Source organism: Saprolegnia parasitica (assembly GCF_000151545.1).
Source record: "Saprolegnia parasitica CBS 223.65 unplaced genomic scaffold supercont2.12, whole genome shotgun sequence".
Classification (NCBI taxonomy): domain Eukaryota; phylum Oomycota; class Saprolegniomycetes; order Saprolegniales; family Saprolegniaceae; genus Saprolegnia; species Saprolegnia parasitica.
In genome coordinates, this window is record NW_012156406.1 from 627,198 (window position 1) to 642,616 (window position 15,419).

Genomic DNA, 15,419 nt, shown 5'->3' on the forward strand with positions numbered 1-15,419 from the left:
CGGTCGTCCGTGACGCCGTTGGCCGGGTGCCCGGCCGGGCGGTCGCGGGCGTTGAGGCCGACAAAGACCTTGATGCGGCCATCGGATGCGATAAAGACACGCGACCAGTTGAGATCGCGGTGCAGCATCGCCTTGTTGTGCACGGCGACGAGCGCGGTCGCAATCTGGTGCGCAATGTCGAGCTTCTTGTGCCACGAGAGCTCTTCGTTCTGCCGCACGAACGACTGGAGGTCCGTGCCGGGAAAGTACTCTAGGAACGCGATCGGGTTGTCGGTCTCGAGGTCGCAGCCACCGACGAGGCGCAGCAAATGCTCGCTTGCGCCATTGAGCCTACGTTGCATCGTACATCGCTCGCCGTCATGCATCCATTGAGACGTACGTTTGCATGATCGCGATCGACTGCTTGAAGCGCTGGATGTCGGCGGGCACGCGCAAGTACTCGTCGCGCAGCTGCACGCGAAGCACGAGTGTACCGTCTGCGAGGTGCCCCGCGACGAGCGTTGTGAACGGAAAGGCCTGCGTGTCGAACCCGAGGTTGCCCTTCATGCGCACGAAGCTGCCGTCGTCGACATGGCGCACGTCGTTCAAGCGGCGCTCGAGAATCGTCGCTTCGAGCTCGCGCACCTTTTGCTCCAGCTGTGCACGCTGCTCATCGGCCTTGAGCGCATTTGCCGTCGCGAGCTCGTCGGCCGCGTTCTTGTCGCTCTTGAGGGTACCGATCTCGGTGGCGTGCGCCTGTGCAAGGCGCTCGAGCTCGGCCTTGTGCTTCTTGAGTTGCGCATCCAGGTCGACGGCATGCTTGTCCTTGAGTGTATCGACCTGCTTCTTGAGCTCGGCGACCTCCTTCTCGAGCTCGGCGACTCGGGCAGAGCTGAAGATGTTGCCCATGGAAATTTGGAATTGACGACTGCGCTGGCCAGACGCTTGCCACGATCGCCGGCAATTGGCTGCTTGCGGTTGATACAGTGCAGGATTTGGGTGACTTAGGAGGCGTGTCGCAATCGAAACTATCATCGTCGACGCTAATTTCACGCCACTTTTGCCCGCCACCGCCTCCCTGTGTACACGTTGTCGTTGAAAATACTAGGATCTGGTCCTGAACACGTTGGGCCGAGTGGTGGGCCCCATGGCTCGAGTGACGCGGCTGTGTCTGGCGCCGTCGTGCGCCATCGATCAGATCGATACGTACCAGTAGAGTGGAGGCTCAGCCCCGAGCGGCGCTAGCGGCGTGAGGTATAATCTCGTTGCGGAACGATGGAGGCTTATCGAGCTGTTTGGTTCGTTCAAGAAGAGCTGTGTTCCCGTGAGAGCCCATGGCGCGGAGCTCACAATCGCGCACACTGTGCACCCAACCAGGATTCGAATATCACTGCGCTGACTTCTGTCGTCTGCGATGACGTGGCGTCAGCCCCAGTCCGTTCTCCAGGATCAAGCCATGAGACGCCTCATCAGCATCTCTTCGACGCACTATACAGACTGCACAGGGATTGCACGTCGAGCATTCAGTGAGCTCGCGCCACGTGCCAACAAGCTACCGTATCACCAAGGCTGTGCGGAGATGCTCTCAAGGCTTGTCGCGCGGTCGCAACCCAGCAACATTTCTCCTCGCAGTCGCCAGCTCCTGTCATCGTGGCACTGAATGCCTCACAATTTTTCGCATGAAGAAGAGATCTCCGATACCAGTGCTCCGATACCAACAAACCAACCATGTCGATGCTCAAGAAGTAGACCAACTCGTTACGGAGATTGCACGCCAAGCACGACGGCCGCGAGGTCGCGTCGCCGCGCATAGTCGGCGCAGTAGTTGGTCTGCCGTGTCGCGTAGTAGCTAATGAGCTTGGACTTTTCGTCCACGTAGAGCGCGAGGTACTTGCGGAGCTCGCTCGTAAACGTGACTTGGATCTCGAGTGACCCTTGGCGCTCGCCGCCTGAAAACAGGTCGAGGCTTGTCGTGCGCGGCGCGTGGAGGCTCGTCGTTTGGCCGTCAATGTGCAGGAGGTCTGCGAGCATGATGGACGCCACGTACTCCTTCGCGTCGACGACGTAGCCGACCGACCAGAGCGTGAAATCGAGCGTGCCTTCGAGCGGCTTGACGTTGGCGAACGACAGCGTCTGTTGCCAGCTGTAGATGCCGTTGGCGCACGAGGCGCGATCCGTCGCAAGCGCTTTGAACATCCCGTCGGCGATACTGACGGTGCAGTACATCTTGGACGACGACACGAGCCCGGTGGCCCGCTTGACGACCACGTCGATGCCGACCACGGGGCGGACCGTCGTGGCTTGTTTCGGCACGTTGGCTTCCTTCTCGTCGAGCTCGTCGAGCTGCTCTTGGAGACGCCGCGCGACCTCGGACGCCGTCGGACGGTGGGCCGGGTCGTACGCAATACACGCGTGGGCTAACGCCGCATAGGCCGGCGACGCGTCGCCGAACGGCTGCGTGAGCATCGGCGTCGCGTCGGCTTCGGTCGCGAGGCGCTGCTGCAGCGTATCGTCGTCGATGGGCTCGTCTGTTCCGCTCTTTCTAATGTGCGAGAACGGGATCGCCTTGGTCACGAGCGTTATCAGGAGCAGCCCGAGCGAGAAGATGTCGATCTTGTCCGAGCTCATGCCAGTCGCGTGGAGGGTCTCTGGCGCGCCCCATCGCTCGGCCGAGACGCCGTTGGCCACGTTGCCCGTGGGTCGCTCGCGCGCTTTGAGGCCGACGAACACCTTGACGCGGCCGTCGATGGCGATGAAGACGCGGGACCAGTTGAGGTCGCGATGCAGCATGGCCTTCTTGTGCACAGCGACAAGCGCTGTCGCAATCTGCCGGGCGATTTGCAGTTTCTCGCGCTCGGACAGTGCGGGATGCTCCTGCAAGTAGGACTCGAGGTCGGTGCCGGGAAAGTACTCGATGTACGCAATCGGGTTGTCGGTGTTGAGGTCGCAGCCGCCGACGAGGCACAGCAGGTGGTCGTCTGCGCCATTGAGCCTATACGATCGCAGAGCGTGAGTACCGTAAGGAAACGTGAGACGAGACCTACGCTTGCATGATGGCGATCGACTGCCGGAAGCGATCGACGCTGTCGGCGAGCTTCCGCGCCACGGTCGGTGAGCTGGACGCGGAGCACGAGCATGCCGTCGGCGAGCCGCCCGGCGTGGAGCGATGTGTTGGGGAACGCCTTGGTGTCGAAGCCGAGGTTGCCCTGGAACGCCTCGAAGCCTGCGTCGCTGACCAGGTGGATGGCTTCGAGGCGCCGTGTGAGGAGCGCCGTTTCGTGCGCGCGTACTGTCTCCTCGAGTTTTTGCCGGCGCTGCGTCTCTTCGAGCGCGGTGGCGGCGGCGACTTCGGTCTCAGCCGTGTGGACGCTCGTGATGCGTTCGATCTCGGCCCTGTGGGACCGCCGGATGTTCTCGATCTGCTTTGCATGGTCGCGCTCGAGCGCCGCGATCTTTGCCTTGAGCTGCTTGACGATGACCTCGTGGATTTGGTGCGGTATCGGCGTGCCCTCACCCGACTCGTTGCTGGTCGCGTTGCCCATCGAAATGCAATTTGAGGAATGATCTCAAGGAAGGTCCGGAAGGAATTCAGTCGGGGTTGACGCAAAGGAGTGGCTGTCCAGACAACCTATCCCCGGGATGCGACAAACATTCTGGGTCACTTGATACTTATCCGGATCCAAGCCACGTGATTGGATCGTTTCTTTGCACTTCGTGCGAGTTGATAATTTGAGTGTGAGAGATTCGTGTCAACACATCGGTCCGACTGGTCTACACAGGAGAATGATACCATGGGTGGCTCTCTTGTTTCGTGCATGAGTATATTGCATGTACTACTTGGTCCCTGCACCAGCTGACGTCTCTCCTTGCTTGCACCAAAGCCAGCTGTCGGTGGTGATCGCTGAACACGGTGCACACTGGTTTGCACAGGATTGTTGACAGTGGTGCCGGTGGCCGGTGGGCAGCGTTCTGATGCAGCAACAGGGTATGTTTGAATCGTTTTTGTTGAGTGTTGAGTTTTACACCGAGACCAATAAAGTTGATAAACGTCCTGCGTACTACAAGTCGGATTACGACGTAATGCATGTCCACCCAGAAGAAAGATCAACTCAAACCAGATCCTACACGACGTGATACAAGGAGCCCTGACATGATACTAATACATGTATCAACAACGGTCGGGTGAGGTTACTTTGAAGCAAACAAAGCCGTTGGCCCTTTTCATTTTCCATCGTCATGGGCGCCGCGCTTAGCAACGAGTACGTCGAAGACCCGGTCCCTCTCAGCGAGGTCGAAATGCTTCGTGCTGAGAAGCAAGCGTACCAGCAGAAGATCCGCGAGCTCGATCAAACGATTGCCACCCTCCTCAATGAGACCAAGAGCCTCTCGCTCCAGCACCAGAACGAGATTGACAACCTCACCAACACCTTTACTATCAAGTTCGAGAAGGCACTGGCCGCTGCTGCGGCGAAACGCGAAGACGAGATCCGCTGCCAGCTCGAACAGCAAAAGGAAGACCAACTTCGTCGCAAGCAAGAGCAGCTCGAAGCCAAGCACGAAGCCGACCTGCTGGAGCAGCGCCTGAAGAGCGTCAAGGTTTACGACGACGCCAACTTCGTGCATTTGGGTGGCGAGGACAAGCTCGACCCGAGTGCTTTTCCTTTTGCGCTACTACGCGCTGGGTACCTCGCCGATCGCAAGCACGTGCTTCGCATCCAGCTCAAGGAAGCTTTCCGCAAGCACGAAGACTTGCAGCGCTTCCGCAAGTCGGTCGCAATCATGCAAGCGTACGATTCCTATCTCAACTGGGAACGAGGTATTGACAGCGTCGGTTGGTAGGTCCAATGGCAAGGACAGTCGTCTCCTGCAGCTCGTCGGTGCCTGCGACCTCTTCGGCGCCAACCCGATCGCGTACGTCGAGTACTTCGTCGGCTGTGACCTGCGGACGTACTTGATGGACCACACCAAGAAGCTCACGATGCAGCAGATTCTTGCGATTGCCCTCGAGGTCGCCAAGGCGCTCGTTGAGGTCCACAAGGTCGGCGTCATGCACCGCGATATCTCGTGGACGCGCATCTACATTGCGCGCAACGGCCGCGTCAAGGTCTTACTCGGTCTCAAAGCCAAGACGTCGACGACCTCCAACGACACCAACGGCATCACAGAGGCGCGCTGGGGGGCCCCGGAGACGCTGCAGCCCGGCAAAATCAAGTACACGGACGCGATCGACGTCTTCTCGTTCGGCCTTGTCCTCATCTCGCTCATCACGCGCGACCTTCCGTTCACCCACGTCGTTAGAAGCGGCAAAACCATCGACGACAAACGCGTCGAAACGCTTCTGCAAAAGCCAGAGACCGCCGCGGAGCTCCTCTCGAACTATTTTGAGGGCTTCGCAGTGCCCGACGCCTACGCGACGCTCGTGGAAAAATGCATCACGTGGGACCCCGCCGAGCGCCCGACGGCCCCCGAGGTGGTGCGATGTCTCCTTGAGCAGCTCAACGAGCAAGACGTCCCTCGTCATCTCCGAGCGATTGGCACTCTGGACCTTCCGGACGTCGGTCTCGAGTTGGCGATCATCAAGGGCACCAACTTCAACATCGACACCAACCTCTTCGCGTTCCAAGGGTACAGCCGGATGCGCTTCGACAAATGGGCGGAGACTCCCCGCGTGCCCGAGACAAACAACGTCTTGCGCTGGGGATGGCACACGAAGCTTGAGAACGTCCGACCACTTGGCGCGACGGTCCAGTTTGCTGTCCGCAAGGCCAGCTTCATGTGGGACAAGTCTCTTGGCCAGGTCACGCTTCGGCTCGACGACCTCTTGAACCCAAAGATGCTCTCGTCCGATACAGAACGAGCGAGCCTTACTGCACCCCGCACAGTGGTCCTTGACGTCTACAACGATGGGAACGTCATGGGCCAGCTTCACGTCCTGGCGGCGTTCACGGGCCGCATCACAGAGTATCTCAACGTCGTCCGAGAAGACCGCGCGCGAGTCCTCCTCGCTCGCCAAGGAAACCAAGATTACAAAAACGAAGGGCTGCAGCAGGAACACGACGTCGCGGCTGCAGCGTTGGCAGCTGTCGCCAGTGCTGCCTGATCGCAGGTCAAGTGCGCACAAGCCGTATGTACATTAGCATTTTGCATATTCAAATGAAGTCATTTATCGACCGTTGTCATGTCTGTACCTCCTCAACTCGACCAGCTTGGACATGGGACGGAGACTACTCTTGGTTCTCGTGGTGGTAAGTGACGCTCCGAGAGCCACCGCAACCCAGCACGCTCTTGGAGCCATCGATACGTACATGGTTCCGGCCTGCGCTATCGCCAAGTTACCTCGACCATTGAGGGCCAAGATTATCTCGAAGCTGGGCGCCATTGGCTGGCTGCGTTGGTTGAGGTTGAAGTGGGCAGACTAGATCGCGAGGCCGTTCCAATTTTTATTCTATACATTTACGTTCGAACGGCCATCCTGGCCTTTCTTGCTGCAGATCATTTTGGGGTACCCGACCAACATGACGCACTGCGATCGCCCAACGCTGACGCGGTTTCTGGCAAAGGCCGGGGCGCTTCCTCAAGCGCAGTCATGCGCGACGGACGCAAATATGACGGTCGCCGACGCAACCTCTGCCAAGGTGCCCACAGCGACGCAGGTCCAGGCCATTGAGCGCAGCAGCAACTGCCGCGACTGGCTGACGCAACTCGAAGCTCTCGCCGGAAACGAGACGTGCATCGAGCTCCAGCTTCTGATGCGCGTGTCGTGGGACATGGCGACCGCGTACTTGAAGGTTGCGAGCTACCCGTTAGCAGACGACGCGTGCCCACCAACCCAGGTGCAGGCGGCGATCTCATCGCTCTTCACCAACGCCAACTTGATGCCGTGCTTGTCCGTCTCGGGGCTCTACTCCACGTTTGCGATGCGTACGCCGCCGAGCCAAGGACAGTTGGAGCAAGCCCGTACGAACCGGTACTGCCAAGGCCTCTATGTCGACCTGCAAGCGCTCGCAACGACGTTCCCCAACTGCAACCTGGACCAACAAGGCGTGCACATGAACGTCCACGCACTCAGCAACGTCTCGTTTGACACGGTAGTTGATTGGGGCGAGCTCGCAGCGGCGGCGGTGGCGGCGAATCCAGGCCCTTTGTCGCTAGCGGCCGTGACGACGCCAAGGCCAATGTTTGTGCTCATGCCCTTTCTCGTCATGACCGTTCTCTGCGTGGCCGTACTCGCAAACGCACGTCGCGGGCGCTGGTATGCCTCGAGCTCCAAGGACGAGCGTATGCGTCTTCTTGGCGACTAAGCTAAACAGTAACTTGGCACATCTGATTTCAGGCGCGATCGGCTTACGGCTAGCTACGCTTGCAAACGGGCGCAGGCCTTCGAGCCAAGCAACCTCTCGAGCCAAGCAACCTCTCGCATGGTTCCTCGAAGTACTCACTAGTCATGTCCATGCACAAGCATGGCGACAAGCCCATCCTCCGCTTGCGACCCTGCGGCGGTCGCACTGCAAACCTTGCCACACACGACCGTACCAGCTGGTGATTGTGTCAAATCCGGATAAATGCCGGATGGACCGTTTAATTTTATATGAAGATTTGTATTGCTTTGGGACTGAAATCTGGTCCGTCAACTTCAAGGGCCAGCACTCTGGTCGAATCTTTCGGAATGCAGGCTGCGTGGTCTATGGTCACCTCGGACGACCACTTTTGCATTTGCCTCGTCCTGCACGGCACCACAAGCATGAAGCTCTCGGCGCTCTTCTTCTCTGCCATGGCGACGGCTGTGCTGGCGACGCAAAAGCACTGCACGAAGGCCGATTTTGAAGGTCTCAACTCCCAGCTCACGGCTCATGCGACGTACACGGCGTGCGCATCGGATGTCGGCGTGTCGGTCGAAGCCTTTGCCAAGATGAAGGAACTCACGCCAGAGCAGACGACGGCGCTCATTGGCAGCAGCAACTGCAAGGCGCTTTGGACCAAGGCCCAGGCCGCGGCCAAGTCCAACGGTTGCCTCGAGCTCCACTACGGGTCGGAGATTACGTGGCCGATGGTGACGTCGATGCTTGAGGTCGGGTCGTACCCCAAGGTCACGGCGCGCTGCGACCAGGCCGACTTCCAGAAGGCCCTCGGTCCGCTCTTCCAGAACCAGAACATCATGCCGTGCTTCTCGGCCACTGGGCTCTACGCCAACCTCTTCACCAAGACGATGCCGACAAAGGAGCAAATTATGAGCTTCGGCCAGAACGACTTTTGCCGCGCGCTGTACAACGACGCGATCAAGCTCCTCTCGGGTCTGCCGCACTGCGCCGTCGACAGCAAGGGCTTTGACATCCACGCGATCGAGAAGCTCGATTTCGATAGCTTTATCGGCTGGGTTTCGATCGGCAGCGACCTTTTGCACCAGCAGGTGGCGCCGCAGCTCATGACGATGGCCATGTCTGCCCTTCAACCCGAGGATGTCTCGGATGGCAGTAGCTCGACGCTCTTGGTCTCGGGGTCGGTGGCCGCCGGCTTTCTCCTTGCCTTTGTCGCGATGTTTGTGTACAACAAGGCGCGCGACGAGCCTGCTCGCTATGGCGAGTCGTCGGGTCTCCTCCAGATTTAATAACTCAAATTCGATTGCCCTTTTGAGTTCTTTGGCCTTATTGACCTGCAAAAATGACGTGGCAGTCGGAGGCGGCGGCATTTTCAATTGGATCGAAATGGATTGGACATCAAACATGGCACAAGCACCACACGTTCTGCAGTGTGACTCTTTAATACACTGCGGTAACGAGCTATTGTACTCTGCAATGTACCCTTGCTTGCTCTGTCCACCATAAGCTGCAATTTATCGTTGGTGGATGCAGCTAACAATGAATGTGGGCCGCAAATCGGAAAAACCAAGGGAAGAGCCGTATCCTTATTCTTCACTACAACCCCAGCACCTGTCTCGAGGGCAAACGCAGCGTAGGTGGTGGACATAGCGTTGGTTGGTGCTACGTTTATGCTCCCTTAGCTACTAGTCGGCCACTTTTGAAGCTCGGCAGCGCCCCAAACGAGCGCGCGATGTGGCTGCGCCAGCTGAGCTGCGGCGCGACGTGCGACTCGGCGAGGATGTGGCCCTGAATTCTGACACCAATGCATTAGATGTCGGATGTTTGTATGTGACGCCACATCCCGCGATCAGCCCTGCCTCGTATTTGCTGCGCGGTCACTTTGGATTCGTCATGAAGCTCGTGACGTTGGTCCTCCTACTGGCTACCCTCGTGGTGGCCCACCTACCGCCGTGCACTCAGCGCAATCGAAACGCAGTGTTCTCCGCTGTCTCACAATCGGCCTTGAGCGCAGCGTGTGCGGGCGATGCTGGTCTATCGGTGGAGAACCTTTTTGTCTTTGACGCGTACACGCCAGCACACGTGACGGCAATGACCAGCAGCCCCAGCTGCAAGGATCTCTATGCATACGTCCAAGCCGTTGCTAGCCAGCAAGCGTGCGCCGAGGCGGCGTACATCAAGGCGGTATCGTGGCCCATGGTCACCGAGGTCGCTCGGAGTGCCACGTATCCGCGAGTCGCTACAAAGTGTACGTCGTTGGTGCTGCGGGACGCGCTCCAGTCGCTTGTCGGCAGCACCTACATGGCCGCTTGCTTGGAAGCGGCCGACGTGAGCGTATTGACAAAGACACTTCCGACGCCAGCGCAGTGGGACCGGCTGCGATCAACGACGGCGTGCCGCGACTGGTTCTCCGAGGCCGACGCCGCGCTCCGTCGCCTGCCACATTGCGCCATTGACACGTCTGGCGTCGACATTCAGGCCTTGCACCAGCTTGACTTCGACACGTATGTCGACGTCTTGCAGCTCGTGTCAAGTGTGTTTCGGGATACGGCAACGACGCAGTTGCTGCAGGTTGCAGCGCTCTTGCCGACACCGTCGGCCGTGCGGCGTCCCGTGTTCATCGGCGTTGCACTCGCTAGCACTTTGCTGATGTCGCTCGTGGTCCTTATTGTCTATCGCAAGGTGATGGCGCTGCGTCGTGGCTACGAACACGTCGATATGATCGTCGACGAGAACTCCTGATCGTCGGTCGTCCCACTCGCAGTAGCATATTTTAACAAATTGATCTCCAACTTCAACCCGACGGAGGTCTTTCAAACGCTGTCCGAATGCGAGAACGCGCCACGGCAACGTCCGTGCTGCTAGCATTTCCACACGCTATTAGCATATTCCATCGACACGATGCGCGTGACATCATCTCTCTATAATCCTGGAGGGCGGGGCGCGCTCCATGTACTGGTGCTATTACTTTCAGCTTTAGCCAAGGTGGCGATTGGATCTTGGGTGCAGTTTCTCAGCGCATAGAACCGAGTTGCTCACGCTGAGGTGATAGATGGTGCGGCTCGCACCAAGCAGAGAACGCCATTGCAAGGTGGGCAGCGCGAGCAGGTACAGACACTCGGCTCGTGGCCACTCGTGCGTTCTCGGTAGAAGCCGCAGCGCTGGCGATCGAGACGTCCAGTGCATGACGTGGCAGCGCCGCCGCGCGGTCGTCTGGAAGCATCCGGATACCGAGTCGATCGATGACAAGGCAGCCATTTCGAGATTTGTAACGCGATGCTGCGATCGCTCTTCTCCATGTGCGTCCCTGCGCAAGACCTGCCCATGGTACATGCACGATAAGATCACCGATTGCTTATGGCCGCGTAGAGCAAGGTGGACCCGCGCGGCCGCGACTCGGCGCGTGTGACGACGCTGCCATCGCGCTACTGCGTCCGCGCCATCACCGACGTCGCGATCACGAGCTCGTCCACCGAGACGCAAGGCTCCGACGTCCATGTCGTACGTGTGCTAGCTCTTTGGGGTACGCTGACGCAGGCGGCGTAGGTTTACCGCATTGTCGTGTCCCGCCAAGGCGAGCGCTGGACCGTGCTCCGGCGGTACCGCCAATTCCTCGAGCTGCACAACAAGGTACTCCATGACTTGGGTCCTGGCTCATCTTGTATGTAGCTCGTGCAGCTTCACGCGTGTACGCTGCAGTTCCCGGAGCGAGTCTTTTTTCAAAACCGGGATCGCGCGGTCGTCGAGCAGCGCGAAGCTGCGCTCAACGTGTGCGGGCCAGCCCCGATTGTACGGAATCTTGACGATGACATGTATGTAGGTACCTCAAAGCGCTCTTGGCCGACGCGAAAATCAAAGACACGCCAGAATTTCGCACGTTTGTGGGCGCCGACGCCGATGGAAGTGGCAGCAAGTACACGCAGTTCAGCTACGCGTACCGCAGCGGCCGCAAGCTCCTTAGCAGCACGAGCTCGTAATGTAATAATCTGAATTTCATGCGCAACGACAGAGGCTCTCGGGCGCGAGTCGCGATTGGGAAAACCGGAGGTTGCTTGCGTTGAAAATGTTGAACATTATCAAATTCGGTTCAACTTGATAAGAAGCGGTAAAGGGCGAACTGTTCGCCCCTTGGTGTGTCCAGTTGATACTATCGAGTTGATACCCATGACGCATTTGACCAACCAACTGGTCGTCGGCCCAGCATCGACACACTTTGCAAGTTTCCGCCCACTGCAACAATGGATCGTGACCAACAAGAAGAAAAGTCCATCAAGATCGCCCATCAAATCGACGGCTGGATGCAGTGCCTCCACACCGACTTCAGCGTCCACACGACCTTGGCAGGCCTCGCCAAGTTCGACAGCGATTTCTCACCCCAAGCCTCGGCTCTACTCAAAATTGTCATCGAATCGATATTCAACACCGCCCACAAGCACAAGGAGGCGATCGACATTGTCAACGACTGGGCCAAAAGAGTGGTGGACAACCTCACCATGTACGCACACCTGCGCCAGCACAACGTCCCTGATGCTGTTTGCCAACCTTGCCTCTGTGTCCTGGACGAGGTCAAAGTGCTCGGCGAGGCCGTCACCAAGCTCGATGCTAGCCTCCGGCACGTCGCGTGTGCTGCTGGCAACATGACCATGCTTGTTGCTCAAGTGACCAACGATTTCAAGTCGTCGAGTACGTACTACGAGCAAACCTACTCAAAAGCCGTCAAAGCAGGCCGCATGAACACGGTCACCGACGGCCTCCACGGAGGCGCATTCTTGGGAGCAATTGCAGGACCCTTTGGCGTCGTGGTTGGCTTCATCGTTGCCGCAGTCCAAACGTCGCGTCAAGAAGCGCAGCAGCTGCGCAAGCTGCGCACATCCTTCGATGCAAAGCTCGCAGAGATCGCGGACCAAGTCAAGGACATTTCGGCACGCGTTGCATCGACCCAACGCATCCTCACAGCTGCACGATCGGCTCTCGAGCGCGATCAAGTGCTCGTTTACGACTTGAATTCCAAGCGTCAGGTCGCTCAAGTGCGCTCATCGTTGCAATCTTCAGGCTTATCGACAGCTCACTACGAAGCGCTCATCGCCAAGTGCAACAAGTTCATCGAGCTTCACACTCGGTGACGGCACCACTGACATCGCTGGCCACGTTGCTTTGTCAAGAGTTGCTAACTTGATGATAATCCTCTTCTTGTCGTTGAGACGTATGCACGAAGAGGCAGCAGCAATCGGTTGATAAGTTATGGTCGTATTTACTCCAAGCTGAACCCGGTAATCTCCATTTGAATCACCTAGTTCATACGTTCTCAATCCTTGAAAAAGTCGAGTACACAAGACGTACAAGGCTCAGGTAGTTTTCGAGCTCGGTGCGGTCCTTGTACAATGGCAAGTCGATGCTACGTTTCGCGGATCAGGAGCCATTCATGGGCAAAAATATTCGGCAGAGCCTACCGGTTGAAGCACGTGTGGGCTTTGGGGCAGAGACCCGCGGGCGGGTGGCCTCGCTGAACCACTTGAATGGTAAACTTGTGGATCTGGCCGCTAAAGCTCGTGAGGCCCTTGAAACCCTCGACGGGGAGCCGACTCGACCCCGTTGCAAACTGAAGCAGTCGACCGCGCTCTTCGTCGCTAAAGCTTTCGACGACGCCCCAAAACCATTCGAGGACTTCGTTTTGCTTGACGCGCGACGCGCCAGGGATGTGGCGCACGGCCGAGTTCTTCTTCCAGTCCTCGACGCTAATGCTGGGTACCCCTACCGTACACACCATCGTCGTATCCAGTCGGTATCAACCCTCGAAAAGTGTGACGTACCACACATGTAAAACTCGAGCTCTTGATAGTCAAAGACACTGAGCATCGCGCGGGGAATGATGTCGTAGAGACCCGTGAGGAGCTCCTGCAGCGGCTCCGAGATGCTGCCGAGCATCTTGTACTCGAGCACGAGGTTGAGGTACTCGAGCTTGTTGGCGTCGTTGACTTCCACGTGGCGGCCATTCTCCTTCAAGTCGACTTCGCCGCCATACGCACTTTGCTACACTCACATATGAGCATTTCGACATGACGGCACATGGGGTTGATACGATGCTAAAGGTGAGTGCGAGCGCGTCGACGCCGGCGTTGTCGCGGACCCAGAGGCAGTTGCGGTACAGCTCTTCGTCGAGAAATTCCAAGTCTGAAAACGAATCGGCACGCCGAGGATGTGCTTGAGGAGCGGCAGAGCGAGGTACGCGTCGAGCACCAAGCCCTCAAGGATGCCGTGGCCAAGGACCCAGCCCGCGAACCGAAAGTAGTGTAAATGGTACTTGCCAAGGGCCAGCTTGGACGCGGGGTTGATCCAGTAGCTTTGGTTCTCGGCGTGCGTCGTCGAGAAGAGACCGAGCGGGCCCGAGAAGAGCTCGGCGCACACGAGCCCAAACCATTCGCGCAGAACGCCGCCGGCATCCAGCGCGGCTTCGCCTTCAAAGGTCACTTGGAGATGCTCGTGGAAGCGACCACGGTCGGCCGCCGCCGAGAAATGCGCGACCGAGTCTTCCAAGACAAACTGCCGGCGCACGACTAGTACATCGTCGCCGTGAGCATACAGATTTAGACAACGCGGCGGCGACATACGGATCGAGTGGCAGGCTTCATGGTACGGCACGGCGAGGCGCGCTAGCTTTTTCACAAACCACGTTTTCTTTTGGCTGAAGGGGAGCGCCATGAGGCCTTCGAGGTCGCACGCAAAGCCGTCCTCCAAACACATGAGATCGTCGTCGTGGTAGCCACCTACTCGTTTCGTGAGGGACGCGCAGATAACTATCGTCGCACCCGTGTGCGAGTTGGCCTTTTTCCACATGAGCGTCCCCGTCTCGCGGTTGGTTTGCGTGACAAAGCCCATGGACGCGGCGTTCTTGCGGTGCAGCATTTCCTGGAGCGACGTCGGGAGCGCGCCCGTGCTGCCACGTGGCTTGTTGGCGATCGACTGCAGAAAGGTGTCGTCGAGGTTGCCGTCCGTGTTGATGAACGTCGACGTGCGCACCCAGACGTAGTTGCCATTGGCGAGGTGCGCGCGCTGCCAGAGACGACGACGCTTGGCTTGGCGCTGGCGCTGGTTGAGCTGCATGTTGTGGCGGCGGTACCGCAGCGCGCGCTGGCGCGACTCGGGCAGGCTCGTCGTCAAGGTGCGGTCATCACCCGTGTTGACGCCTCCGTCTTCTTCGACAAAGCCATCGACCGACGGCGCCGAGACGAGGAGCACGGTCGAGCCAAGCGTCTTGAGCGTTCGGTTGGACGAGAGCACCGTGAGGTTCGAGCACTTGAGGTCGTTGATCATGACTACGAGCACCAGTGACGCGCGGGTGGAATGAGGGAGATTGTCTACCTTCGGTGGCGCCGCAGAGCGAGCACGTCGCCTTGTCCGGGTGGTTGAGGTGCGCGCAGACGACGCACTGCCACTCGAAGCGGCCCTCTTCGAGAAAGCTATCCTTCAAGTTTTCGCGCAATAGTGGCTCGTCCGACGGCGCAAAGATGAGCCCGTCGAGGTTGCCCTGCATGTCCTCGTACTTGCGCAGGCAGTAGCCCGTGAGGAGGACGCCGGCGACGCCTGCCAAGGACACGAGGATGATGAACGTCGGCGTGTCCATACCCATGCTCGACGTTCTTCTCGCGAGTAATGACCAGCCCAAATCGCAATGCCATGGCCCTCTACCATGCGGAAAACTCAGGTCCTGTCCTGGTTTCCAGATTATAATTCGGACATGTCCGAATTCCACTGCCAGCTGCCAGATGATGCCCGTGACGTGCTGTGCGAGAGAATTGGAGCCAGCGCCGTCATGACGATCGAAGGATCAGACTCTGGATCATGCACCGGCCAAGGAACATGGAGGAGGAGGGGTACGGAGGAAGGCCACCGGGAAGCCCATGCAGCGATGTACATGTACCTGCATGGTCGTCCTGCCACGGAGTAGACGAGTACTATGATCTGTTCTCCGTGCGACCAGCAGCGTCACCCATCATGACATCACCGTCGCAGGACCGACTTGGCAGCGGGCAACTGCTTCCTCGCCAGCGCATGGACAAAGCCATGGAGGACGATAGAGGCCCAACTCCATGGTCATCTCAGTGGTCATCTTCCGACTCGAGAATC

General features: G+C 58.5%; 8 protein-coding genes across 8 annotated transcripts; 6 read left to right on the plus strand and 2 right to left on the minus strand.

The window, feature by feature from the left end:
- Positions 1-1,737: 1,737 nt before the first annotated feature.
- SPRG_04812 (serine/threonine protein kinase) lies at positions 1,738-3,521 on the minus strand (the record flags this gene model as incomplete). Its single annotated transcript, XM_012343211.1, has 3 exons — positions 1,738-2,971; positions 3,024-3,073; positions 3,102-3,521. 3 exons carry the CDS (start codon positions 3,519-3,521, stop codon positions 1,738-1,740), a joined length of 1,704 nt encoding a protein of 567 aa, XP_012198601.1.
- A 694-nt stretch (positions 3,522-4,215) lies between these two features.
- SPRG_04813 (TKL protein kinase) lies at positions 4,216-6,079 on the plus strand (the record flags this gene model as incomplete). The annotated part of the gene is made up of 2 exons (XM_012343212.1): positions 4,216-4,766; positions 4,819-6,079. 2 exons carry the CDS (start codon positions 4,216-4,218, stop codon positions 6,077-6,079), a joined length of 1,812 nt encoding a protein of 603 aa, XP_012198602.1.
- A 364-nt stretch (positions 6,080-6,443) lies between these two features.
- SPRG_04814 (hypothetical protein) lies at positions 6,444-7,280 on the plus strand (the record flags this gene model as incomplete). Its single annotated transcript, XM_012343213.1, has 1 exon — positions 6,444-7,280. Exon 1 carries the CDS (start codon positions 6,495-6,497, stop codon positions 7,278-7,280), a length of 786 nt encoding a protein of 261 aa, XP_012198603.1. The 5' UTR covers positions 6,444-6,494.
- A 416-nt stretch (positions 7,281-7,696) lies between these two features.
- Positions 7,697-8,604, plus strand: SPRG_04815 (hypothetical protein). The gene has a single exon (XM_012343214.1). It carries the CDS (start codon positions 7,721-7,723, stop codon positions 8,582-8,584), a length of 864 nt encoding a protein of 287 aa, XP_012198604.1. The 5' UTR covers positions 7,697-7,720; the 3' UTR covers positions 8,585-8,604.
- Positions 8,605-9,189: 585 nt separating this feature from the next.
- On the plus strand, positions 9,190-10,098 carry SPRG_04816 (hypothetical protein). Its single transcript, XM_012343215.1, has 2 exons — positions 9,190-9,530; positions 9,576-10,098. The coding sequence occupies exons 1-2, from the start codon at positions 9,387-9,389 to the stop codon at positions 10,035-10,037; spliced, it is 606 nt and encodes a 201-aa protein (XP_012198605.1). The 5' UTR covers positions 9,190-9,386; the 3' UTR covers positions 10,038-10,098.
- A 460-nt stretch (positions 10,099-10,558) lies between these two features.
- Positions 10,559-11,298, plus strand: SPRG_04817 (hypothetical protein). The gene is made up of 5 exons (XM_012343216.1): positions 10,559-10,622; positions 10,665-10,796; positions 10,842-10,925; positions 10,965-11,065; positions 11,116-11,298. Exons 1-5 carry the CDS (start codon positions 10,572-10,574, stop codon positions 11,270-11,272), a joined length of 525 nt encoding a protein of 174 aa, XP_012198606.1. The 5' UTR covers positions 10,559-10,571; the 3' UTR covers positions 11,273-11,298.
- A 235-nt stretch (positions 11,299-11,533) lies between these two features.
- SPRG_04818 (hypothetical protein) lies at positions 11,534-12,418 on the plus strand (the record flags this gene model as incomplete). The annotated part of the gene is made up of 1 exon (XM_012343217.1): positions 11,534-12,418. One exon carries the CDS (start codon positions 11,534-11,536, stop codon positions 12,416-12,418), a length of 885 nt encoding a protein of 294 aa, XP_012198607.1.
- Positions 12,419-12,546: 128 nt separating this feature from the next.
- On the minus strand, positions 12,547-14,954 carry SPRG_04819 (hypothetical protein; the record flags this gene model as incomplete). The annotated part of the gene is made up of 8 exons (XM_012343218.1): positions 14,655-14,954; positions 13,904-14,608; positions 13,475-13,849; positions 13,375-13,445; positions 13,106-13,325; positions 12,746-13,046; positions 12,636-12,690; positions 12,547-12,585 (listed from the first exon to the last, which is right to left on the minus strand). The coding sequence occupies exons 1-8, from the start codon at positions 14,920-14,922 to the stop codon at positions 12,547-12,549; spliced, it is 2,034 nt and encodes a 677-aa protein (XP_012198608.1). The 5' UTR covers positions 14,923-14,954.
- Positions 14,955-15,419: the final 465 nt, after the last annotated feature.